Source organism: Takifugu flavidus, chromosome 10 (genome assembly GCF_003711565.1).
Source record: "Takifugu flavidus isolate HTHZ2018 chromosome 10, ASM371156v2, whole genome shotgun sequence".
NCBI lineage: Eukaryota > Metazoa > Chordata > Actinopteri > Tetraodontiformes > Tetraodontidae > Takifugu > Takifugu flavidus.
The window spans coordinates 12,514,736-12,539,291 of NC_079529.1; the positions used below are offsets into that span (position 1 = coordinate 12,514,736).

The 24,556-nt window shown below is 44.0% G+C and overlaps 4 protein-coding genes across 6 annotated transcripts; 2 read left to right on the plus strand and 2 right to left on the minus strand.

The window, feature by feature from the left end:
• Window positions 1-2,004: 2,004 nt before the first annotated feature.
• Window positions 2,005-7,276, plus strand: zufsp (zinc finger containing ubiquitin peptidase 1). Its single transcript, XM_057045129.1, has 11 exons — window positions 2,005-2,157; window positions 2,652-3,069; window positions 3,189-3,335; window positions 3,654-3,764; window positions 4,648-4,757; window positions 5,397-5,565; window positions 5,734-5,922; window positions 6,241-6,406; window positions 6,568-6,728; window positions 6,840-7,060; window positions 7,149-7,276. The coding sequence occupies exons 1-11, from the start codon at window positions 2,146-2,148 to the stop codon at window positions 7,194-7,196; spliced, it is 1,752 nt and encodes a 583-aa protein (XP_056901109.1). The 5' UTR covers window positions 2,005-2,145; the 3' UTR covers window positions 7,197-7,276.
• A 180-nt stretch (window positions 7,277-7,456) lies between these two features.
• On the minus strand, window positions 7,457-9,888 carry rwdd1 (RWD domain containing 1). Its single transcript, XM_057044775.1, has 7 exons — window positions 9,686-9,888; window positions 9,346-9,411; window positions 9,125-9,255; window positions 8,536-8,679; window positions 8,328-8,460; window positions 8,008-8,070; window positions 7,457-7,866 (listed from the first exon to the last, which is right to left on the minus strand). Exons 1-7 carry the CDS (start codon window positions 9,756-9,758, stop codon window positions 7,754-7,756), a joined length of 723 nt encoding a protein of 240 aa, XP_056900755.1. The 5' UTR covers window positions 9,759-9,888; the 3' UTR covers window positions 7,457-7,753.
• Window positions 9,889-10,963: 1,075 nt separating this feature from the next.
• LOC130532263 (calcium homeostasis modulator protein 5-like) lies at window positions 10,964-15,193 on the minus strand. Of its 2 annotated transcripts, XR_008952291.1 has the most exons (3): window positions 14,533-15,193; window positions 11,844-13,882; window positions 10,964-11,750 (listed from the first exon to the last, which is right to left on the minus strand). XR_008952291.1 is itself a non-coding variant. In XM_057044774.1 (2 exons), the coding sequence occupies exons 1-2, from the start codon at window positions 15,073-15,075 to the stop codon at window positions 13,493-13,495; spliced, it is 933 nt and encodes a 310-aa protein (XP_056900754.1). In that variant the 5' UTR covers window positions 15,076-15,193; the 3' UTR covers window positions 10,964-13,492. The 2 variants fall into 2 exon arrangements, 1 of the variants encoding a protein (XP_056900754.1); XM_057044774.1 differs by having other exon boundaries at window positions 10,964-13,882.
• A 1,451-nt stretch (window positions 15,194-16,644) lies between these two features.
• cnot10 (CCR4-NOT transcription complex, subunit 10) lies at window positions 16,645-24,513 on the plus strand. Of its 2 annotated transcripts, none has more exons than XM_057044768.1 (19): window positions 16,645-16,855; window positions 17,675-17,766; window positions 18,389-18,550; window positions 18,639-18,789; window positions 19,695-19,834; window positions 20,384-20,467; window positions 20,544-20,627; window positions 20,953-21,070; window positions 21,247-21,396; window positions 21,503-21,705; window positions 21,862-21,983; window positions 22,212-22,391; window positions 22,484-22,564; window positions 22,675-22,788; window positions 22,881-23,011; window positions 23,086-23,118; window positions 23,255-23,379; window positions 23,808-23,883; window positions 24,216-24,513. In XM_057044768.1, the coding sequence occupies exons 1-19, from the start codon at window positions 16,840-16,842 to the stop codon at window positions 24,374-24,376; spliced, it is 2,223 nt and encodes a 740-aa protein (XP_056900748.1). In that variant the 5' UTR covers window positions 16,645-16,839; the 3' UTR covers window positions 24,377-24,513. The 2 variants fall into 2 exon arrangements, with proteins under 2 accessions (XP_056900748.1, XP_056900749.1); XM_057044769.1 differs by having other exon boundaries at window positions 19,698-19,834.
• Window positions 24,514-24,556: the final 43 nt, after the last annotated feature.

The following is a 24,556-nucleotide window of genomic DNA, read 5'->3' on the forward strand; positions in this document are numbered from 1 at the left end:
GGTTGCCAGGCAGTGATGCAACTAGCTTTACAGCCCATCATGGTACAGAAACAGCTCTTGTGAAAGCACATTGGTTTGTCTTCTGTTAACAAAACAACTCAGTAATGTCAATGTCAATAATGGGCCAAGGTCACAGGTCCTGACAATCACTGCCACGGGCCCAGTAAGCTGCTATAAGTAATCTTATATCTATAGTTGACTGGAGTTTTGGTTGGAAGTCTTACTTTGGATGTTTCATTTTAAGGGTTTTTACCTGCTCCTCTCTGCTTTGTGTAGCTGGCTTTGTTCATACAGAGACAAGCAATAAGATCATTAGACCACTATGGCACATCAAAAACATGTTGCTTGGCTTTTATGGACAGAAAAGAGTGGCTGTCTTTCAAAATGGCTGCTGGTTGTGAAACTCTCTCACTAATATTGAATGTTTGTGCTAATCCTCAGTAAACACTGTGGTGTTCAGAGGTTATGGTATAGTAAACGGAGGGTTTCTAGGGAATGAATGTCATTCTGCAACTGGCAACACCCACTGGTGTTCTTATGCAAACAGAGTCCTACTGACCTACTTTGTGAACTCAATAAGAAAAGACTTACGGTATTCCAAACACGAAGAGTTCTCAATGCTAATGGCAGCTAGGTGTAATATCAAGTGGAAGGTGGATAAATGATTCAATTCCAGCAACCTTGACCAGAAACAACCCATGCCAGGATTTTTTAATAGATCTATGAAGCCACGGGGACCCATTAAATTAAATAACTGTTAAGTTTTAATGGTGTCAGAAATTCAGTTTAGGAACTCTACCGCCACCTGCTGGATGAATGATAGAAAACAATAATAATTACATTATTTATGACTGGGAACCTGCCCTTCTCTTGACATTTTTTGGTTTGAAGGGTCCATATGATTACAGAGTCATCTATTTGTACTTGGAATTATGGGGTCCAATTTACTATGTGGCAGAAAAACTTGAAACCCTTTTAGGGAGAAGAAGAAACCTGAAGGAGATCCACAGATGAGGGATCCATCTCCCTGGGATGGACAGACCTAGTAGAGGTATTAGTCATGGTAGTTGATGCCACATGTACGGAGAACATCAACATTAACATTAGTAAAACATACAGTGTATGAAAATAAGTCCGGGGGCCCAGGGGCATCTTCAGGTGTCCTCATGTGGAGCCCACCCATCATTCAGGTCTCGATGGATCATATCCAGGATCAGTGAAACTATAAAAAGAAAAGCAAGACAGTCTCCAGCAGTAACATGAGCCTGACCAAAAAGACATGTTAGTTTTTATGTTTTAATGACACTGAGTCTGCCTCTTGGATCCAAACTGGGAGCTGTTTCCAGAGAACTGGGGCTTGGTAGCAGAAGGCGCTGCCCCCTGTACTACCTCTAGAAACCCTGAGAACTGCAAGAAAACCTGTGTTTGGAGAGCGCAGCACTCTGATTGGATGATCAGGAGTTATAAGGTCATTTAAGAGGGTGAAGACCAAGACCATCCTCATATGTGAGTAGGAGGATTTTAAAATCTACTCTATTTTAACAGGAAGCCAGTGTACAGAAGCCAAGCCTGGACTATTGTGGTCTCTGTTCCTGGTTCTAGTCAGCACCTGAGCAGCTGCATTCTAAACCAGCTGTAGAGACTTTAAGGACTTGTTCAGGCAGACAGATAAAAGTAAATTACAATAATTACAACAGAGAAAGAATAGATTGGTAGAAATACTTTTATGATATATATCATCTGCATACAATGTTCTTTTCTTGCCATACATTTTACTCTTCAAATGTTTATTCTGTCTTCTTTAGAATACCAAATGATTAATGTTCACAACAACACCCCCCTCTCTGAGATGTACCTTTTATTTTTATGTATAAATGTAGCCCATCCTATACATTTTGGATCATGTCATCCTGCTTTTATGAGGTGTTTCCATCTGTGTCCGTCAGTCGTATCTGCATGGTTCTGCTGAACGTTCCGCGCCCCAGTTTTTAGATTGTGTGTGGTGGCGCACACTCCGACCAGAGGGGGCGCCAGCGGGACCAAGGTGACCAGGCCGGATAAGAGAAGAAGATGAACAGCAGCTGTCGGTGGACGCGGGGAAGCCAAATAATGTTCAAGTGTCTCTGCATTTTAAAACTTTAATTTATGGTGGGCATGGTGAGTAAAGCCTTATTAAGATACATGTAAGTTGTCTGTTCAGTGTTTGGTACCAATGTGTTACTGATGTAGTTAAAATTCCTGCACATATTCATTTATATTCGAGATGTTCACTTTCTGATTTGAATCTATTTGGACCATAAAAACCATCAAAACTGGGCCAGAATCCCAGGAAAATCCCACATAGACAGATAGAACACCCGAACTTCACAGAGAAAGGTGCAAGCTTTGGGTACTTTCTAAGAATGCGTTAGAATCAAGAGACTGAATCATCAAACACATTACTATTATACTGTATGTTCAAAATGATTTAATTCTCATTAAAAACACACATCTAGGGATAAGTGTTGAAGGTAATTATTACCTTGTATCACGATGTCATTTTCAGGTATTGGCAGTGGCCTTGTGGCATTTAGTGCTTTTTGATAAGTCATAGTTGCTCAATAATATAATATCTTTATGCTGCTAAATAAAGATTCCTTTTATGTCTGCAGGCAGCAGCCACGCTGGCCTGTGAGATCTGTGGGGAGGAGTTGCTGCCAGAGGAGATGAAAACACATTTTCTGCTCAAGCACATTGAAAATGACATGGACTGCCCGCTGTGCTCCTTGTCTGCTGTCACCTTTGATGAGCTGTGCTTTCACATCAGTGCAGCACATCCAGACAACAGTCCAGTCGCTCCGCCTGGCCGCCTGCTTTCACCTGACTATGAAGCTGCTAAAAACGGGTCTGACTGCAGCTCCGGGACCGCTGGGGAAACAAAGGAAGAGCCGGACGGACCGAGTTCAGCTGGGGAACCTGCACTTGTCACCTCAGCACTGAAAACACAGAACACTAAAGCAAGACGGACGTTTGGCAGAGAACGTCCAGAAGATGATTCTGAAACAGTGGAACCTCCGTCTTTACCAAGAGGTCACTCAAGTTGCCCCCCCCCCTAAAAAATCTATGACAGCTTATTTGTCAACAGTGTGAAGAATTTGATCGTTTTAAAAATGCTGAGTTTTACTGATGTGGTGTCTCTTGTGTCTCAGGCAAACTGGTGAAACTGGCCTGTCCGATGTGTTCACTGGTCTGCAGCAGTTATCCCATTCTGCAGGAACACGTTGAGTTACATCTCCAAGAACAGCCCCAAGGTTCCGGTTCTGTCATTGTGCTCCCTCGCTGTCACCATCAGGCAAGCTTGTTGCATGTCAGTCATAAAACAAAGACTAGAGGCCACAACAGTCACAGTGGAGGAGTGCTGCATCATCAGCTATGGCTGAATTGAGAAAATTCAAAGATGGCAACAGAAATAATTCATTTTGGCCTCATTAAAGGAGCATTCTGTGCCTCTCTTGCTCGGAGGCCCGGCAGCCTCTGGGGCTCTCAGGTGTTTCCACGCCCATTGTGTGGCCATTGTTTTTGCCCTTGTGTTCTCCCAGTTCAGCTTGTTTTAGCCACCTCTGTGTTCTTGCTGGACATGTCGAGCTGAGACTTGCTTTGTCTCTCTGTCCTAGGAGAGACAAGGTTGGACTGCCCCATGTGCTCGCTGGTCTGCAGCGACAGCTTCTCTCTGCAGGAACATGTGGAACTGCATTTAGACCAAGAAGCAGCCATGAACTCCTCAGGTACATCAATCCTAGTGCAGAGAGTCTTTGAAATAAAAAAGAACATTGAAGAACATGTCATTCAACCCTCTGGTTGCTACAACATAGAGCATCAACATTTTCTCCTCGGACTAAAAACCTGAAGTAACAATTTAAATCATTTTGTTGCTAAGAAAAAACAGTTGTTAGAAAGTTGTTATCTTCAAAATAGACCTGCAGTTGTGTTCTTTGAGGTCCACACAAGCAGACAGGGTGCGTACGTATTCAGCCCGCTTTACGCTGAAACCCCTGGAAGATTCTAGCGCCACCACCTGGCTTCAGAGTGCACCTGCGTGTACTTCAGTCATGAGTCAGAACATTAGTGCAGAGACAGCATCGTGAAGATGGAGGACCACACCAGACAGGTAACTGCTAACGCTGTGGAGACGTTTACAGCCGGGTTAGGTTCCAAAACCTATCCGGAGCTTTAATCTGCTCACAGAGGACAGTTCGGTCCATCATTAGGAAATGTCCGATCCCCAGGACAGACAGGTGGAAACACAATGAGATCATGAATCAGAAGAGCCGGGAGGCTTCAGGGGTGACTGGAGGAGCTGCAGAGATCCACAGATCAACATGCAGTCCCCACATCTAGCTTGTATGGAAGAATAGCAAGAAGGACTTAAGATGTTCTGCTTGTTGTTCTCCCCATGTAGACGGTGCTGTGGTCCAATGAGAACAGAATGGAACTTTCTGTTCTACATGCAAATTAAAAGGCTTTTTGTTGTATGCAAATATAAATGTAAATATCAGTATAGATGAAGCAAAAGTTGGGCAGGTGATGGGTGAAGGTCGGAGCTCCTGTCCTGATTACGATGGTACAGGTATTGAGGAAGTGTTGACGTCTGAAGGATGATCTGTGCAGGGAGCCGCGGGCTCGATCTGGAGCTGGCCAGACAGCTTCAAGAGGAGGAGAATCAGAGGAGGAGACGGGAGGAGACCAAGCAGGAGAAAGAGGAATTCAAGAAGCTACAGGTGCTCCCAACTGCATAAGTGTTGGCTAACGCAAGCTCTGAGATAAAAGTGCCATGTCACGCTTTTGTAGAGGACAGTCAGAGGCCTGCAGAAGACTTTGGCCCGTGCTTATTTTACTTGGTGCAGCATGTTCATGCAGAGCCATAACTTTATCAGGAGTGCTCCATCAGCATATGTGGCACAAGGTCAAAGGTCAAGGGCCGCCACTGTTGCAGCTCACACTCAATTTCCTGCTCTGTGCAGGTTTGAGTTCAACAACTGTTTGTCCAGTGAGAAATGTCCTGAGGTAAAACTGCTCAGGAAGGAGCAGGTGCGGTTTCCACAATCTCAGATGTCCTCTGCTCAGACACACGATCACCAAGTTATCATATTTACACATCAAGTTTGCATTCAGGAAGCAGAAGTGATCATGGAGAATTAGTTGAGTTGATCTCCCCATCACAATAAGAACTCTACTCTATCACGCTACCCTTAAAAACGACTCCTCCCAGCAACCAGCAACACATTCCTACTGGTGCTTCACAGGTACAATGAGCTTCAGCCAACATCTTCTGTTCTCTCCACGTACTTGTGTTCCTTCCATCAGACGTGTTCCACTGTCCGTCCTAGTGACGTGTCCATCTTGTTGGATGTGCCCAGAGGCAGTTTGGTGTGGATGGCAGTGGGGGCTACTGCAGACAGATGGAGAGGGCCATGGAGAGAGCCGTGACCAAGGGGCTCATGTCCCCTGTGGAGTTTCACTGCAAGAAGGCTGAGATGATGGAGACTCTGGCTTCAGGGGTTGACGATGGCACAACCAGAACCTCCAGTAAGTTGCTTCCTGTCCTTCAGCAGCATATGCAGCCAGTGTGGAGAAACCAAAGGTAGCTGGTTGCTAGGTAGTGAGTTGTAAACATTGTTGTTCCAGTTTGTCCATATGACATGTAGAAGAGTTGTTAACGTGCCTCTCTGCGTCCCGGCTGTCACTTGTGTGCAGGTGTGGTCAGAGCGCTGCATGAATATTACCAGACGCAGGACGCAGACTGTGTCCATGTTTGGCTGAGTGCAGACACTGACCACTTTTGCTCCTCTGTGGGGGACAAAGGGTGGGGCTGTGGATACAGGAACTTCCAGATGCTTCTCTCCTCTCTACACAGACTGGAGACATATGCTGCCATCTTACAGGGTACCTTCTGCTCTCAACTCTTAACCTTTGACCTTGTTTTATCAGGGTAAAGTTGGGGTTTCTTCTCGACACATCCAGTTTTTAATAACTGACCAAAATCACAATCACAGAAAGCTTCTTTAGATCTTTTGGGATGTCCCTCTCAGAGACACATGATGGAAATACTATCAGCAATTATGTCACATGACTGTTTTTAATGGGAAGTTGAAATGGAACCCTTCATGTCATTTACATTCTGCTTTAAATATTGAATTAGTTTGGGTCATTATCAGTCATTCAGGCCCTTTCGTCGATGGTTTTGATGTCCTCCTCCCTCAGAGAAGACGGTACCAAGCATCCCTCAGCTGCAGAGGATGATTGAAGGTGCCTGGAAAGAAGGGCTGGATCCACAGGGTGCATCCCACTTTAACCAGCGCCTGCTGGGCACACGAGCCTGGATCGGAGCCACAGAGATCTTCAGCCTGCTCACCTTTCTGGGAATCAGGTGAGCAGCTGGTTTTCCCTTTCAACGGGCCCGAGTGTGTGCACGTGTACACTCTTCACACCGTTTATTCTTTCCTCCCTCTTCTCTGCACTCTAAACAAAGATTCTAGCAAAAATATTTGCACTAGACTCGAATAATCTGACTGTGCCGTCTGTCTTCAGCAGCCGCATCATTGACTTCCACCGGCCGACAGGACCCGCTGACACCCACCCTCTGCTGTTCGACTGGGTCAGGCAGTATTTCAGTCAGTCCAGCAGGAGCACCAAGCTGCCTGCCCGACTCACCAGCACCTCCTTGCCACCACTTTATCTGCAGCACCACGGTACAGTTGCAACAGTTAAATCTCTTAATGCAGCTACTGTGAAAAAGGGGGCAGAAATGAATGAAACGGCAGCAGGAGTCTAAACATCTGGGAATATCTGTCGTCCTGCAGGTCACAGCTGCTCCATCGTGGGTTTGGAGCAGAAGAGAAATGGGAAACTGTGTCTCCTGGTTCTGGATCCGGCCTCCTCTGTGTCAGATACCCAGAGGTTACTGAGCAGAAGCACCGCGGCCACAGCCGTCCGCAGCATCAGGAAGTTCCCTGGCAGCCTGAAGCACAAACAGTATCAGGTGGTGGTCTCTCAGGATGTTCTGTCAGCCCAGGAGAGGCAGGTGAGGCGGCTCAGCTTCACTCATCGATGAGCCAAGAAAAAACCTTCATGGGGATTTAACACTCCTAATACCTGTTGTCATTTCACAGATGAAGATCAGCAACTCAAAGATTTTATGTGCTGAAAAGATTCCATGAAGGGGAAAATTCATCGTCATTTTTCTACTTATTGAACTATTTATTGAAATAAAATTCTGTCTTTTCGTATTTTAAAACAACCCTGATGTGCTCATTTGGGTTGGCGTGATACAGTAACTCATATTTAGAAGCTGGGGTGGAGATGAGCTCCAGATCAAAGCAGGTTCAGTGGTTTGGCTGGAGAACAGGTGAATCACATATGAAGTCATTTGAATCGGAGGCTGCAGCTTTAAAACAATATCTTATAAAAACAAAGAGGCTACATTTAAAGTCCAGTTTATTCTTTACTGGTTGTGGATGTTTCCAGTTGGTAAATTTGAGCATCAACTGAAAGAAGACAAAATTTTGCATCCCTGCTGACGGGTTGGTAACTGATTAAATGATTGGTTAATCAACTGGTTCAATGTAACGTAGTGCTGCCTTTCAAATGTTAATGGGACTCCCAATACTGGACTAAATGCTCTGACATACAGACGTTCACGACTCTTCTCCCTCCGTGATAAAGCGTATCTTCTTCAAAAGATGAGAGTCCACAAAAGAGCAGGTCCGGTCCTGTTTCAGTCCTCATCACTGCCCATTTCTAAAGGGTCAAAATCTGGGTCGTCCTCATCTAAATCCAAGTCCTCAATGTCCTGGAAGAGCGATTCATCCACCTCCACGTTGTTTCCAGCTGCAGAAGAAGAAAGAAGAAAACAAGTGCTGGTCAGAGAGATGCCAGTCCTCAAACCCCAGCACAGGCTGAAAATGCTCGTTTAAGAGCAGACCGCTGCTACGTCAGTATTTCTGTTTTAGCGTATTAGGTCTGAATTACCTTCCTCCAGGAACTGAATATCGGACGTGTCCAGGTTGCGGTCCGTCTCAAAAAGTTGTTTACCTGGCAGGGGAGAGATGCAGCGGATCAAAGATTTGGAGAAATGTTGCAGCAACACAGAAAAAGTCTCATTTAACGAGCTGTTAACGTCGTCTTCAATTAATGAGGGACCAATTACATAGCATCTGACCCCATCAGGTGGAAACAAACCTCAGAATGGTGACAAGAACACTGTTGTCTTCTCTTTTGATTGATTAAAATGTTGCTTGTCTGACATCAGATGGTCTAAAGACACACTCTGATAAAATACCATTTCTCACCGGTGAGTTTGAACTTGCTTCCCTGCTCCTCCTCCTTCTGTTTTCTTCTCCTCAGCTCGGTCATTTCCAGGTCAAATGTTGCTTTCCAGGCCAGGAAGTTCTCGATGGTGACCACCGTTCCCTGGAACGCCACCTGCACAGAACATGGCTGCTGTGTTTCTGCGCCGTCGCCTGTCTGACTTATCACTATGGTGCATATTTTACCCACCTTCTCTGCTTCCTCTGCTTCTTTTTCTTTCCGTCGTTTCTCTTCCTCTATCCTGTTTTTCGTCATATCGACAATTTCATTGAGCTTTTCCTGAACAGCCGTCACCAAGGTGAAAATCATCACCATTCCAAGGTTTTCTTCTACCTGCAGGGATCAGACCAAACAATCATGTTCAGACATAAACAAAAAACTGAAACTACACCTTGTTCAGGTGGTTCTTGGGCATTTTCATCATTCTAATAAGAGCTTTCGGCTTTAACAAGTGAATCTAGATTAAATCATTTGCATAATTTTTCAGATGATCATTTTTAACACTCTGGACTCGTGTGCAGCACTGAGGAACAACTCTAAGCATCTTATTGATGCTTTGGATGAGAAGTTTGAGCTGTTTACAGACGCTACAGACGGGAGTTTGTGGTTCACAACAACAGGAACACGCATGTGGAGTTTTCCCACTAACTCAAACATATTGACAATGACCAATAAAATATGACTTAATAAAATATGGTATGTAAAATGAACTGTCTTCCTAAAAACAGAGCTAGATTAGTCTGAAGGTGGGAATGAAGCTGATCTCCTGTGGACTGACCTGCTGCTGCAGTAAGGTGAGGATGTCCTCAGCATCTCTGTCCTCCAGGTTCTCCTGTGAGTGGATCTCCCACAGCGGAGGCTCGTCTGGGTATTTCTCAACATATGTGAACTTAATTGTTGCTTCTACAGCTGGGAGGAGAACATAAAGACCTCGTTCTATGAAGGGTTCCTGTTGTCTACAGCTTTGGCTTCATAAAGTTAATGTATCAGGAGACTCACTTTCACCATTATCTCCAGGATCTGATGTCACTGTGATAGTGAAGCTTGTGGGTTCGTCTGAAAGAACTGCGTACGGACACATGGACACACAGAGAGAGACAAACAGTGAGAGAGAACGTCATCTCTAGAATTAAAAAGTAAATGAATGTAAAGCTACAACAGTCATTATCAATGGGTTAATACAATTCCAATTCAAGTCACCACTTCAGGCCGTTCAGACACATAAAATGCAACTAATAATCCTCAACTTTTATTTGTACACAACTGTGTTCAACAGCGTTTTCTTTGAGCTACATTAGCCGAGGCTAGTCTGCTGTCACTAAGTTGATGAAATTCAAACCTGTAAATGACTCAGGGTATATGGACTCTATAGCTTCTAGCTCATTTCTTTGTTCTTCGGCGTAGTCCGTCATTGTTTTATAACTGCGGGTTAACTAGAAACTAGAAAAGTCATCCCCACTTCACTTTAGCTAACACATTGGGTTGTGCTGTGCTGCGTGTTGCGTGTAGGAAGATGCTCGATTATTCAGCCAGTTGACACTTTGGTCTGACACTTTGGTGCATTCAGGCGCTGCCAGATATGTTGGTTAAAGAATAAGACGGTGGAATTCTCTCATAAGATTAACAGTTGGTTACATCAGGAACATTTTACGAGCTTTCAACCCGTGCGTCTATGATATCCTGCTTGTGTAGATATTAAAAAAAAAAACATTGACAGAGATACATCTTTACAGATATACGCCACTACTAGTCATACGTGAATATACGTCTAGGCATTCGTTTATTACCCTTACATTGATATAGCGTTTTTTATTCTATAGGTATTTAACGAATTGCAAATTAGATTAAAATATCCATTTGGTATTTAATGCTTAACAATTTCTGCACTTATCAAATATGCCCCCTCCGAATAAAAAGTACGTGAACACACCATGCAGTCTTCAGAGTTGTCATCAGGCTGCAGTGCTAATTTTAGATTCGGGGGAGTACGCCAGTACCAAATTGATCCCCATTGTACACCCATTGTACACATGTAATCACATATATTGGCGAATGAGTAATGTTTACTTTATTGTGAATTTCGTCACAATCAGCTTCTTTTTTCTGATAAGGATTGCTTTGGTCTACCTACGGTGGCCGAGAAAGTGAGCGAAAGCACGCGCTTTTTATATCAATGGCATAGTATAAAGCTCTTTAGATACGGGCACATAGAGGAAGTTATTCTTGTATTGCAGTTTTGGTTTGAAAAAAATAAAAATCTAATGCAAATCAAAATCAACTGGAAGTAATTTAGGTAAATAAGTGTTCACCTTCAAAAACTATTATTTGTTGGTAATCGTGAATAGTAGAGTTTAAAGTTGGAAATAACCAATTAATTTGATGAAATATTCTTCATTTAAAAATTACCGACCACTAAATAGGAGCAAAGGTAGAGAGACACTTAATTGGGTTTCATTGTCCTGGAAAGGTTTGTCAGAATCAGGAATAATGTTTTATTTTTTTAAATTGACTAATTTCTGCCTAATTGTGGAGTATGTCCAATTTTGAGCATGCTTCACAGATAAACAATGCTAACAAAAGAGCCTTCTATTACAACTAACTATGAAAACAGACATGGTATTGCACATTAAGTCTTTATTAAAATTTGTTCATTGCAACTTGTACAACTGTTATGATGTGCAGTAATGAATATAAAAACAAACTATACACTGCTCAGAAAAATAAAGAAAACACGTGATCATGAGTCAGACTACTGCGATCACAGCCCATCCAGGAAGGAAGCAAAATCATAGTGAAACTGTTACATTTCCTTTTGCAACTGGCTCAAATGAAAGATGGTTGAGATTCAAATAAGGCAAGCACTACTGTAAGGTTGTTTTACAGGATGTGACCATACAAGGTTTCCCTTTCCAAATGGCAACATGAGGTAGAATCCGTAACCTCCCAACGCTGTATTCAGGGAGAGAAAGAGACACTAGGAGAGTAGCCAGTACACCAGTAAAGGTGACGTAGACCGTGAGAGGGCAACAACCCTGCAGGAAAATATTTACCCTCATATTGGGTTGCAATGATGGTCTGGGAGGCATATTATTAAAAGGCTGCGAATATTGTGACACCCTCAGCCAGATGTATCCTGGCTGTTGACATCTCCAGAATATATGCTGGTCCAGTAACATGCCTGCATGTCTGATGGGACAGGTTGCATTAGTGCCTGTGGCTCACACCTCTGGAAAGGCATCCTCATACAGCCAGGTGTCAGAGCCACATATGCTCCCATTCTCCTTCAGGGAAAACCACTGTGTGTATCAGCAACAGCATGTTGAAGAGTCCCAGGTCTGATCTGGCGCATCATTAAAACTAAATATCCTGCATCAAAGGCCCAGCACTGCTGCACTGCTACAACCCTGCAGCAGACAAGAACAGGACATAAAAGCCCAGTGTTAGGAGTTCCCGAGTGTTTCCCTCTCCCCTCCTCTTCTGTTCCTTGTCTGTCTTACCCTTGTCTGTGTACTTCCAGCCTGCAGGGCTGCTTCCAGGTTCTCTCCTGTTGGGTGATCTACACACCTGGAACTCATCTCCAGCTAATCACCCTCACCTGCTTCCTTAAAAGCCTGGTCCACTTGCCAGTTTACTGTTTAACCCCCTGTGGTACAGCCTGGTTCCTGAACCTCTGAACGCAAGTTTGTTTCATTATTCCTGTTTCCAGTTCTGAACTGATTGTTAGTCTCTCTCGCGGTTTGCCTTTGGGGCGCCTGTTCGCACCGCCCAGCCTGCTCCAGTTTGACCGTGTTTGTCTGCTTCCAGCACCACTTGGTTTTGCCCTGAACCAACTTTCAGTAAATCATAATTCCACCCTCACCCAGTCGTGTGTGTGTGTCTGCATTTGGGGGCCTTGAGTCGTGTCTGCAGTGCCTAACACCCAGCAGGTGGTCTCCTCACTTCAGAGGTTTACAGTCGGTTGTTAGAGGAGAGGAAGCAACTCTGTGCTAAACATTGTTTATGTGCATGGTCCAGACTTTTCTAAAACTAGAGTTGCACTTTGCAATGTGATCAATAAACAGTCAACTAGACTATTTCATTCATGGAGAGCTGGAATGTGCATTTTAACTGTTCCTTATGTCTTGAGCAGTGTAATATACAATAGACAATGACATTTTAAAGGCGACAAGTCGATGTTAATCCTGGTCTGAACGGAGTTCCTCAATGCAGGAACTCCATTTTAATCGGGAACAAATTTTTCAGAGACTAATGTAATTAGTTGAGGGAAGAGTCTTAACAGGACATTAGAATCACGCAGTAGACAGACACCTGCCTGTTGGGCCTAAACGGGGCAGGTTCTGCTTGGCTGCAGGTCCACATCCAGAAGACAACAAACAGTTGGTGAGAGCGGGTGAAAGTGGCAAAACCTGCTTGTTAGGTGATTTTTGAAAAGGTTGACATTTGTGACGACCATTTCAGCTTGTTTTCTGTCTCCCACTACACTGAGAATATTGGTGTCGTGTGCAGTGACTCCAACATTTCTCTGTGTAAAACTTCCCTAATTCAGCCACCACGCCTCTCCCTTTCTCTGTTTAACAAGTTGTCTTCTGCGTTCTGTTTTTCTGCATTCAGAACCATAGTGCCGTTTCTATGCTGCCATTTTCCAGTGGAATGCAGCTGACGAGTCCATTTCATGGAAATACACTTAGTGCTTATAGTTTTTATCCCTAAATATAAGCACACTTTGGTAACATTTACCACTTTCGTTTAATTAAAAAAGATCAAGTCTTTCCTGATTGTCTTGTGCTTTTTTTTTGCATATTAATGAACAAAGTGAGTCACCTGTGTGGTTTAGGAAGAACATAAACCTCTTTTTCAACGCAGATTGTTAAACATTTACCTTTCAAAGGTCAAATAAGTTTCATTTTAGTACTGTAACTTTGTTAGTCTATACTTCAAGAAGATTGCCAGTGGGCTACAGTGAGCATATTTGCGTGCATGCCATGCCGTGCACGGTGTCATAAAACAGTGCTTCCAGCTTAGAGGGAGGAATTCCACCACACACCCAGGCTGAGGACATGCTTGTGATGAGTTGTGCTTTGACAAGAAGGAGGCAGCCAAATGGAAGATTATCCGTCAGTATCCCTGGAGAGTCACATGACCTCATCTAACTCATTTCTATTCCATAGTCCGAATCCAAGACAGGACGCTTTTCTGGGTGGAACTCCCTGTCTGTCTTCTCCACATACCGCTGCAGGGTGCTGTAATACTGCTCACTCTGGGAAAAGGTGTAGTAGGCTGATATCTCCTCCCATGCCTTGTGGTTGGGGAACGGGAAGGGAGCAGCATTTTTATTCTCAAAGAAACTTTGCAGGTTTCTCTCAGCCAGCTTGTTGGCATATTCCACTGAGAAGGAGTCAAAGCGCTCTTTCTCCTTCTCCATGTAGCGCTTCCAGAACGTAAGCTGCAGATAACTGACTTTGGAGCGACAGTTTGTGCAACAGGTCCCCAGCAGTCCCACCAAAGCTGATACGATGATAAGTGACCATCCCAGAATCTGCACACATACAATAATAGTGAGTCAGTGGAGAACCAGTGTGATTTATTGATGCACTGCCTCTGAGCTTTCAATTCATTTCAAAGGCAGCTGCTTTTAAAAACTGAGGTCTGCACCACTTTTTTTCAAAGGTGATTGTAATATTAAATGAAAACTTAATATCATTCAAATGCCATAAATATTAACATGTACCTCGGAAACACCAAATGTCACTAATATCAGCCCATACCGGGAGACTGAGCATACAGAAATGGAAACACAGTATGTAACAATATCAATAATGTTAAATGTCCCATCGTGAGTCGTTAAGTCAAAGGTTGAAGCTGGTGTTTCTGGATATATTCTGTGTTCAGTTTGCAGGTCCTCCCCATGTCTGTGTGGATTCTCTCCATTCACTCCGGCTTTCCTCCACAGGTGAATTGCTGACTGGAAATTGACCTTAGCTGTGAATGTGAGGGTGAATTGTTGTTTGTTGTCACCCTGCGATGAGCCGGTGACTTACACCGGATGTGTTCTGTTCCCTACTAAAATGTGTCATGATAAAAAGTCCTATTCTCTCAGTATTCACGAAAGATGGTCAGAATTGAAAATTCAGTGCATGTCTTCTCTGGTTCACAAGAGAGAAACGTGTGTTTAAAGGTGTTTCATACCTGTGACTGGGCCCTGAACATCAGCAGCAGGTCCAAACGCTCATCATTGGACAGTTTGGAGCGGTCGCACGGCACGTGGGCCAGCTCCTCCCGACACTTCATGGTCTTGTTTTTGCAGAATAGATCCACCACCACATTATTATTGAGCCCACTCACAGCACACTCATAAAAGGTCCCGTTGAGCAGAGCCACACAGAGCCACATGATAGGAGCCACACAAGCACCAGTGAAGATGCTCATCAACACCCTCAGGCAGCCAAAACAGTTTCCACGGGGACAAAGTTTCATGGGATTGAGGCAACAGCCAGTGTAGAGCCTCCAGAGCCTGGTGCTGAAGAAGAGACCTAAAAACAGCAGAACTGCAGCTGGGCCCAGTAAGAAAGTTATCCCATAGGCGAAGTTCTGGTTGAGGTTGCACGGGCACTGAAAAGAGACCATTGAGAAGACCCGTTCCCCTCCTATCGTCAGAAGTGCCATGAAACTGTAGCCAATTGTGGCTTTCTGGTTCATGAAGAAGCGCAGAACTGTCTGGAAGTTATCCATGGGCTCAGCCGGGTTGCTTCGGACACGCGTGACAAAGAGTCAACCAAAATAAAGAGGCAGTAAGACAGCAAAGACGTGTCTGTATAGCGCTTGTCATTTCCTGTGTACTTGTCTGCGCCCCTCCCTTTGTCTCTGTCTTTCTTCATGCTCCTCCTTAGTAAATCTGAAATTCCCTCCTCCCTTGAGCATGAGCTCAATATTCAATCTGCTGAGAAGTCTTTATGCTGCTGCTGCTGGCAGAGGAGACCCGGTCTCAGCTCCTCTCCCTGTTCATATCCACACATTTACATCCGTCCTCTTCTGCTCTCTGGTCTAACCCATATACAACAGTCTAGAAGGTTTAACTTCATGAAGCGCACCAGACTGAAATGTTAGGTGTCATGTGTCTGTTCACACTATGTAGCAGCAGATTATTAGTTTTTCTTTATACACGTGCAATAGTCCTGACTAACAAACCGGTCCTGCAGATAATGAGCATTCTAGAGGGACAAAATCACAACAAAAGGAGGAATTCTGAAATGTGGAAGTAAAAACAGTCTGTTGCAATGTTTTCATACAGAATAACCATCTTCTGTAGAGGCAGAGCTGTACCGGCAACACCAGCAGCCACTCAATGAGGAAGTGTTTTTTTCTATTCCATTCCCACAAGACTGGACAGGAAACTGAATCACTGACAACAGCAGTTTAAAATGAAAACCATCTGCTTCAACCTAAATGTTGCTGTTAGCAAACAGGCATGCAAATCTAAGAGGATCAAGTGTTCCTACAGAATGTTAAATATAATTAACTAGAGAAAAGTTATGCTTCCTTTCAGCGGGATACACCACCACCACCCTCCCTCGCTTCTTCTGGCTCCTGTTTATACACCAAAGACTCTTTGATGGTAAAACTGGTTTCAACACGTTAAACCTGAAAACTCCCAAGTGTGGACCTGCAACAACGGTTGTCCCACAATTAGTTTACACAAAGAGCAAAATAATAAAAGTACAGTCAGTTAAAATAAGTTAATTGTCTAATATCTAAACTGCATGTTACAGTGATCATAGACCGCAAAAGAAGTTGAAATTAACAAGTGTCAGAGAACAAAAACATGTACTGAATGTGATTGTAAAAATATGTGATTAGCAAGTAAAAACAAATGTTAAAAGAAAGATTAAGTAAACAAAACCAATATTTTGGCGATTATTTATTAATGCAGCTCTCCTAAAATATTTGAAAATGTGTATCCTGGAGGGCAACAAATGTAGATAGATTACCAGAATAAGTATATTTAGTAAAGTTGCATCTTGTACTGGTCCAGTTTACTATTTCTCCACCTGCTTTCTCTGTGGTCTGCAGGCAAGACACAAAACTACTGCTAGGATATGAAATACAGTATATCCTTAATTAATCCAAATTTCTAATTGCTAGTATTTCACCCCACTTAATGTACATGTAGCGGCCAAACGATACATACTTTAAGGAGGATACGAAATGATCAGCTGCAACATTATGTGTGTGGGCAGAATTCTAGGGCGTTATCGTCCAAAGGCGAGGAGAGTGCGAGTTCTGGCCGCGGGGGGCGCTGTCACGTTCTAACGCCATCTCCTAAAGGCAGACGAAGAAGAATCTGTTGGGAGCGGAGCGGTCAGATTTTGGCTGAACATACACTAGAAATAAAATATTCACACACCCTTTTAAACCCCCCTCTCTCGAATAAGGGAATTCAATCGAACCAAGTCTTAAACACGTTCATATTGTCTCTGTCATTAAAAAGGCACCAGGATGGCAGAAAACCTAGGTGAGTATATGAGCTAAAGCTAGCTGTGTTGCTATTTATGCTAAGATTGAGGTTACTGTAAGTCATCGAACTGATGCTGATTTACTTCCAAACTAAAAATTTCCGTGCACATAAGAAATCGATTCTTGTTAATTGTGAATCATCCGCTTCTGTTCTCCGTGAGCTCTCTAGGTAAATGTTAGCCTAGCTGTGAGACATGCCGCTCCGAGACCCACTGTGGCAAAATAGTTTAATGTCTCTGTAGTGTTGTACTACATATGGTGAGCTTATATATTTATATATGCGCTGCATGATTGATTAATTCACGGCCCGTCATGCGTTTGCAAAGCCTGCAGACAGGATCAACAAGTTCGTTCGACGGATTGTGACAGATCGCGAAGACCGACAGATTCTCACTTAAAATGTGCTCAGATCAAATTATAAGTGGCGACCAAGCCATTCATATTTTTAAGGTCCCAGCTGCAAACTAATAATTGAGACTGCAGGTGGCAGACTTTCAGCGCAAATGAGCAATGGAAGGTGGGTGGAATTTGGTTTTCTGCTCCCACCGGCAGGTTGGTGCTACTGTAACGTTGCCTGAAGGCTGGAAAACACCGGTGCATTAACAAGGAGATGCAGTTGACTGTCAGAGTTCACTTGAATTGCGTGCTTTCAGGAATGCAAACAGAGTTTAGAGATAGATAAAGGATGTTAGGAGTCAACAGAGAAAAACAAACACATTTAAAGCAATTTAGAATCATGTGAAACCAAGATTATGTGTTGAGAAGGAAACTGATGTTTGTCTCTGACCTTTTTTTCCCCCTCTCGTCAATTTGATAGAACAAAATGAGTCGAAGCATGATGGTTCACCTTCACCTGGAATGACGGACCAGGAGAAGGAGGTGGCAGCCAGCGCCTATGAAGCCTTTTTGGTAGCCAACACCCTTTTAAACACTGAAATAATCTTGTTAATTTAGGGTGCACCTCCTGGTTGATGTGATATTGACAAGCTTTCTGAGCTCAAGCCTTTTGTTTTTCGACAGAATTTTAGTACTGATTCATTCTTTAAGCCATTTGTGTCAAGCAATGACAATGTTGAGAATGATATTCCTGCCTGGGGATGCTTTTTCAGGCCGTAACTGCACAATCTCCCATATAGCCATTCAGAATTTACAGTGGTACTTCCTCAGCAGTGAGCATTTCATAATACTGCCTCTACTATATTTCACACATATATATTTGACATCCTGTGGATCATTCAGCATTCCTTTCCTTCTCTATACCTGTCTCTACCTTTCATCTTTGCCCCCTCCCTTCGCCTTGAAGTGACAGCTTTCTTCTGAGTTCTAGAAAAAGTCTGTTTAAAAATCAGGCAGGAAGATGCTAGGAGCTCTGCTAACAGGCAGTTGGCAGCCCAAGATGAATAGGACACACCCCGGGGACACACACACCCATGGTGGAGGCAGTCTTTGATGATTGTGTTCCAGTAGAAGTGGCTGCGGTTTCTACTGCTGCCATTCTGATATAACATACCTTCTCATTTTGTTCTGACAGGCTGGCAGGTATGATGAGTCTCTGAAGCATCTCGAGGGCCTCCAGGAGCTCAACAAAGAAGACTACAAGATTTCCATGAATGAAGCTATTGTGAAGTTTTACAAAAGTGGCCAGACAACAACAGGAGCCCTAAAGCAGTCTTTGATGGTGCTGAAGAACCAGGTAACTGCTGCTCAAGCACACATTCTTGAGCTGATGCCAGGGAGCCCGTTGTTCAGGTTCTCTCTCATGTTCTGTCTTTGTCTTGCAGGTTCACACCACAGCAGAAGATGCAGATGGTCTGGATGACGTTGAGAATAGTTTGCTTTGCTATAATCAGGCAATCATCCACTACTACCTGCGGCAGTTTTCAGAGGCCATAAGCATAGGAGAGAGACTCTACCAGTTTCTGGAACCATTCGGTGGGTTGGAGTTCTCAGATCACACATGGGATGATCAGTTGTTGGTGTGATAGACGTTTTAAATTTACCAGTAGATTCAAGACCCAAGATCTTAATGATCACCTTTCACCAAAACCTTTGCTGTCATGGGAGATGGAGAGCATGTTTGTAGAGGAAGGGACCGTAGCGTTCAGCCACTACAACCACCACCACGCCTCTCCTACGTTCTCCCCTCTTTTTTTGTCATATCCAATAGTCTTTGCTCAAATATAATGGTGCTGGCATTTATCCACAGCCAGGGAATTTCAGATAGCGTCTCAGGCGTAACGCCTTGTGCCTGTCCAACCACGGTCAGTGCCGGAAGGTTGCCTCTTCTGGCAGAACCACAGCTCACAGCTGTGTTTTGCTTTCACTCCTCTTCACGTCAGCCTCTCTGTGGGACCTCTCTGTAGGGCCCCTGAAGGCAGGTTCACAGTCTGGCCACAGTCATACGGGAAAGTCAGGGCGAGGCGCTCTGTATCCCCCTGCTCATTCAGAACCTTCTCTTACATTGAGGGTTATCAGACTGACAGTTCCTGGTCGGTCTTGGTCTTGGGTTACCTACCTTCATTTTAGGTTCTGATGTCACACCATTCTTCTCCTTATTTAGATCAAACGAACCACTAAGTGCTTGGGTCTGAAGAAGCACAAGTGTACCGGTAATCAGGATATGTAGTGTCACATTTACATCAGGTTTGCATATCTTTCAAGTGCTGATGCTCTGTTGAACAGGTACAGGTGTGTTTAACGTGTCCTCAGCCCTGGGGGTGCTGAATATAACAGCGCAGCATACAAAAGATTGCCTGGATGGAAATAGTTGCCCCGTTTGTTGCATTGTTTATTGTTGGGTTGATTTAAGAGTCTTTGTGTTGTTCATTTTGCCCTAGAAGAGAAGTTTGCTCAGGCCGTGTGCTTCCTTCTGGTGGATCTGTACCTGCTCACGTTCCAGCCTGAGAAGGCCCTCCACCTGCTGGCTGTGCTCGACAAACTGTCTGCACATGGAAACAACAAAAACAGCAAAGGAGAGGTGTGCACCTGCACTCACATGACCATTCAAATTTGCACTGAAAGACAAGTATTCTAGTGGGCAGTGTTAACATGTTAAACTGACTCGTCCTGTAAGAGCCACTATAGAAATGATTGTGGTGGAAATTACAGGTGCCATCAATTACCGTAGTTATTGCCATCATGACTTAATAAAACCAGGTTTTACCAACCTTTTCATTAACTCTGAACTCATGATGTCTGTGTTATTGTTGGCTCAGTACTCCATCTAATCTTGATGGTCGCAGCCTCTCGGAGCACCAGCTAAAGATGCTTCGGACAGAGTCCTTTTCCCACATCCTCAGTTCTGCTGACCTCAGTGTGACGTTTCCCCCATTTGTTAGCTCCTCAGCTTCCTTCTTCCCCTCTTTTCATTTAAGTTAACCCAGATTATCTGTTGAATGGACAAAAACATCTTTGGGTATATGTCCCTACAGACCGTATATGGCCATGCAGTTTTTGTTTAAGGGCAAATCTGAATATATGAAATATGAAATGTTTCTTAAAATGATTTTTTCTTTACTTGCCCCAGAACAACAGTTCAAACAAAGATGGAGTGAGCCACAAAACAGAGGTCACAGCTTTGACTGAGGCAGCCAAATCAAAGATCCACCAGGTAAGAGCGAAGAGATGGTGACGCTGGTTCTGTTGCCTTCACTCTTAATTAACTGTGATTGCCTTTTGATTTGCAGTATAAAGTCAGAGCTTACATTCAGATGAAATCATCTAAGGCCTGTAAAAGGGAAATCAAGTCTGTCATGAACACCGCTGGGAATGTAAGTATTCTTTAGCTAATGCTGGTTTTATCCTCTATTTAGCACCATTATGGATTTTTAAGAACTTTTAGCTTTAAAAAAGCTTTCATCTCCTCCTTACCTCATGAGCAGCTCCATTTATAAGGGCTTATCAAAGACTACTTGAAGTCTGATGCTCAGGGATATTACCCAGTACTGATGATGATGATGATGATTCCTCTAAAGATATTATTAGGAAAAACAGGTGGCAAAAGTGTTGAAACAACACCGTCGGTTACTGTATTGTTATCTCCAGTGACAGCAAAGTTTTCCGTTCATTGACGGCCTTGTTCCCTGTCTCCATCAGTCGGCACCTTCGCTCTTTCTGAAGAGTAATTTTGAGTACCTGAGGGGGAACTATCGGAAAGCAGTCAAACTGTTAAACAGCTCCAACATTGCAGAGCATCCTGGACCCATCAAGACGGGTGACAACTGTTTTACTTCATCCTCTCACCATTCAAAAAGAGCCGTACAGGCCCATTTAGTCTGAGCTGGACCGGTTCAGATCGTCAATGTGTTAACAAATGCTTCCACCTTTGGTCGTCAGTGGTGATGCAGGTGGCATCAGCAGTATATGTGACACTTGTTTTATCTCATTCAGGTGAATGTGTTCGATGTATGTTCTGGAATAACCTGGGCTGCATTCACTTTGCAATGGGGAAGCATAACTTGGGTATATTCTACTTCAAGAAAGCACTACAGGAGAATGATCACACCTGTGCTCAGCTGGGGGACGGCAGCAACGGTCAATGTGAGTCCAGTCAGAAGATACTTTACGCCAGAATGAAATATCTATAAACCGTGTTGAATCCGTGTGTTTACTCAAGCACTCTTATTTCTGTCTTTCTTTTAATTAGCTAAAAAGTTCACGGGTATCCCCATGTGCGCACTACTGGCTACCAAGCGCTATGAGCTGCTGTATAACTGTGGTATTCAGCTGCTGCACATTGGGAGGCCTCTGGCAGCATTCGAGTGTCTGATGGAGGCGGTGCAGGTTTATCACTCCAACTCACGACTGTGGCTGCGGCTGGCAGAGTGCTGCATCTCTGCTAACAAAGGGGTACGGCAAGATTAGCAGTGGTTTGTTTTCTTTTGTTAAAGGACGAGTGTACGATCAGCTCAGGGATTTAGCTTTACCAGCTTTGGAATAAATGTTCAAACAAAAATGTTTTATTTAAAGTTATAATTGTGTTTTTTGTCTGTCTTTAATTCCCAGGGGTCCGAGCAGGAGAGCAAAGGTCTACCCTGTAAGAAAGGTATTGTTCAGTCTATTGTCGGCCAGGGATACCATCGCAAGGTCATTCTGGCATCCCAGTCTAACCAGAATAGTATGTACAGGTCAGTGCCAACTCCATAAACACCATCAACTTCATACAATAATTTTCCAATGAATAAATTAATAAGTGCATCATTTTTCTTTTAAACATCTTTATCAATAGATTTGATGCAACACAATCAGAAATATCTAGTTTATTATCTACTAAAGTCTGATTTACTCACTAACGGCTTCAAACACCGATCAAGCTGACGCCTCTGGCTTGTATGTTTATCTGACTGTCTGCACAGTGAGGGCCAGTCTGCAGCTATTCCAGTAGCCAGTATGGAGTTTGCAGCTATCTGTCTGAGAAACGCATTGCTGCTGTTACCTGAACATCAGCCGCAGGACATCAAGACGGAGAACAACTCCAGGGCGACCAGCCAGTCGGGGAGCACGGAGAGTGGTAGTGAGAACAGTGACGTCTGCAGGTTGGTGTATATGATGCCCAAACCCAGCTCACAGCTGAGGTCATGATCAGCTATATCCTGCTGGTTTTAATTACTTATCGTTGGTTCTGCAGTGGGAAAGGTCAGGAGGCTGACAAGTTCTTGTCTGCAGCTCCATCATCTCCACTCAGGAAGCAGGAAATAGAAAACCTCAGGTAATCAGTCCCGTCTTCTTGCTTTCCTCTTCCACTTACAGCTTTTCTCCAGGGATATTGAGAAATCCTAATACACTGCCGTTACACGTTATCCTCTCCTCCACGTGTAGGTGCTCGATCCTGGCCTGTAGCGCTTATGTGGCATTAGCACTGGGGGACAACCTGATGGCTCTCAACCATGCTGAGAAATTGCTCCATCAAGCCAAAGTTTCAGGATCTCTGAAGTAACTACCGGCTCTGGTCTTTAAAACCATCGATCACTGCACTCCCCCACTAAGACTCAACAAGAACCCATCCCCCTCTTCTGTGTGTTCAGGTTCCTGGGTCACCTCTACGCTGCTGAAGCGCTTATTTCATTGGACAGAATCTCTGACGCTATCGCTCATCTCAATCCAGAGAATGTGAGCGATGTGTCTATGGGGGTGCTGACCAGTGAACAGGACCAAGGTAGGTCCCCGAGCCCGCAGCTCCTGAAGCCTCAAAGTTTTATTTCATCATTAATGTGGTACCTGTTCTCCCAGGATCTGACAAAGGAGACGAGCCCGTTGAGTCGAGTGAGTCGACGCTGCTCTGTTGCCTTGTATCTTCTCAGAGCAACGATGCCTGCTGAGCTGAGAATGATTCCTTGTTTTAGCAACAGTTTTGCATTCTTTAAAACTGTCTTTTGTTTTGTGTGTCTGCGCAAATCAGGCAAGCAGACGCCTATGTTTTACCCCAGTAGCGTGACCTCTGCTCGGGCCATGATGCTCTTCAACTTGGGCAGCGCCTACTGCTTGAGGAGCGAGTACGAGAAGGCTCGCAAATGCCTCAATCAGGTAGGTGTGGCGATATAATCCATTGCCTTCTGCAGCTCGGGACATCTGCATCCATTTAGACATAAAGATTTATTGTATTAGTCAACCAAAACTGAGAACTTGGATGTGAGTCCCACTGAAACTGCAGGACAAAGTGGGACTTTACAGCCAGAGAATGGGATTTAAGTCAAATTACCCATCGTCTGCACAGCAGCCACACAGACACATCCTGAGGGTTCACATTTAGGCCAAGCAGCAGGAACGGTTAAAGGAAGAAGCTACAAGCTACAACTGCTGGGTCTCTGTTTTCTGGGCTGTTCCCAGAATACCTCCAACCAGCCCTGATTCACTTCTTTTGGAAGAGGAGACAATAGGGCAAAGTTTAAGCGACACTTCGGTCCACGTCCTTTCCCCGTGAAGTTGTTGGTGATTTGGTTTGTCCTCCACAGGCTGCAACCATGGTGAACACTAGAGAGATTCCACCAGAAGCCATCCTGTTAGGAGTGTACTTGGAGCTGCAGAATGGTTGGTTCTCCACCAAACACTCACTGCTTCCTCGTTCCACTTAGATAATTACAGCCACATGTGACTGTCTGGAGCACTACACCACACCCTTACAACAAAAATCTCTCTTTTCTATACAAGTTATCCTTTTTTGTTAAATAGAAAGTGACTACTGATAATCTAATATTATATTTATTCTTCTGTCACATAATTGGGACATTGAATTAGCAACTCAGGTGTGTGGAACAGTTTTTTTTTTTCAACTTTGAGTAATTGTTGTCCTCTGTCTCTCGTGTGAGTAACTATTGACCTGAATGGATGAGTGGGATCTCTTGCATGTGCTGTGTCTTCAGGAAACACCCAGCTGGCTCTCCAGATCATCAAACGAAATCAGCTGCTGCCCATGACGGTCCAGAGAATCTCCCCAGACTCACGCAAGAAACCTCTCCAGCCCCTCCACTCTGTCCAGCCCGTCCAGCTGCCCTCATCCTTCACTCAAGTTCAACGGAAGTGAACCCCTGTGACCTGTTTCCTCTCTACATCAGTACCTCCAAAAAATGTATATGCAGCTACTGACTCAAGACCAGAGACTTCAATTTGACTGAGGTTTTTTTTTTTTGGTCTCAATGAGAATAAATTTTATTTACTATATTTCCTAGTGTTTGTTTCATTAAATAGAAGCGGCTTCTACCTG

Bases quoted from the DNA above. Each gene is read 5' to 3' on its own strand.
- zufsp (XM_057045129.1), top strand. The intron at 3,070-3,188 runs GTCACTCAAGTT...CTTGTGTCTCAG, and splicing joins ACCTCCGTCTTTACCAAGAG to GCAAACTGGTGAAACTGGCC. The intron at 6,407-6,567 runs GTGAGCAGCTGG...GTCTGTCTTCAG, and splicing joins CTCACCTTTCTGGGAATCAG to CAGCCGCATCATTGACTTCC.
- rwdd1 (XM_057044775.1), bottom strand. From the start codon at position 9,758: ATGACGGACTACGCCGAAGAACAAAGAAATGAGCTAGAAGCTATAGAG. The intron at 9,412-9,685 runs GTTTGAATTTCA...GTCCGTACGCAG, and splicing joins ATACCCTGAGTCATTTACAG to TTCTTTCAGACGAACCCACA. The intron at 9,256-9,345 runs GTGAGTCTCCTG...TTCTCCTCCCAG, and splicing joins TCCTGGAGATAATGGTGAAA to CTGTAGAAGCAACAATTAAG.
- LOC130532263 (XM_057044774.1), bottom strand. From the start codon at position 15,075: ATGGATAACTTCCAGACAGTTCTGCGCTTCTTCATGAACCAGAAAGCC. The intron at 13,883-14,532 runs GTATGAAACACC...GTATGTGTGCAG, and splicing joins TGTTCAGGGCCCAGTCACAG to ATTCTGGGATGGTCACTTAT.
- cnot10 (XM_057044768.1), top strand. The intron at 18,790-19,694 runs GTGGGTTGGAGT...ATTTTGCCCTAG, and splicing joins CCAGTTTCTGGAACCATTCG to AAGAGAAGTTTGCTCAGGCC. The intron at 19,835-20,383 runs GTGTGCACCTGC...TACTTGCCCCAG, and splicing joins ACAAAAACAGCAAAGGAGAG to AACAACAGTTCAAACAAAGA.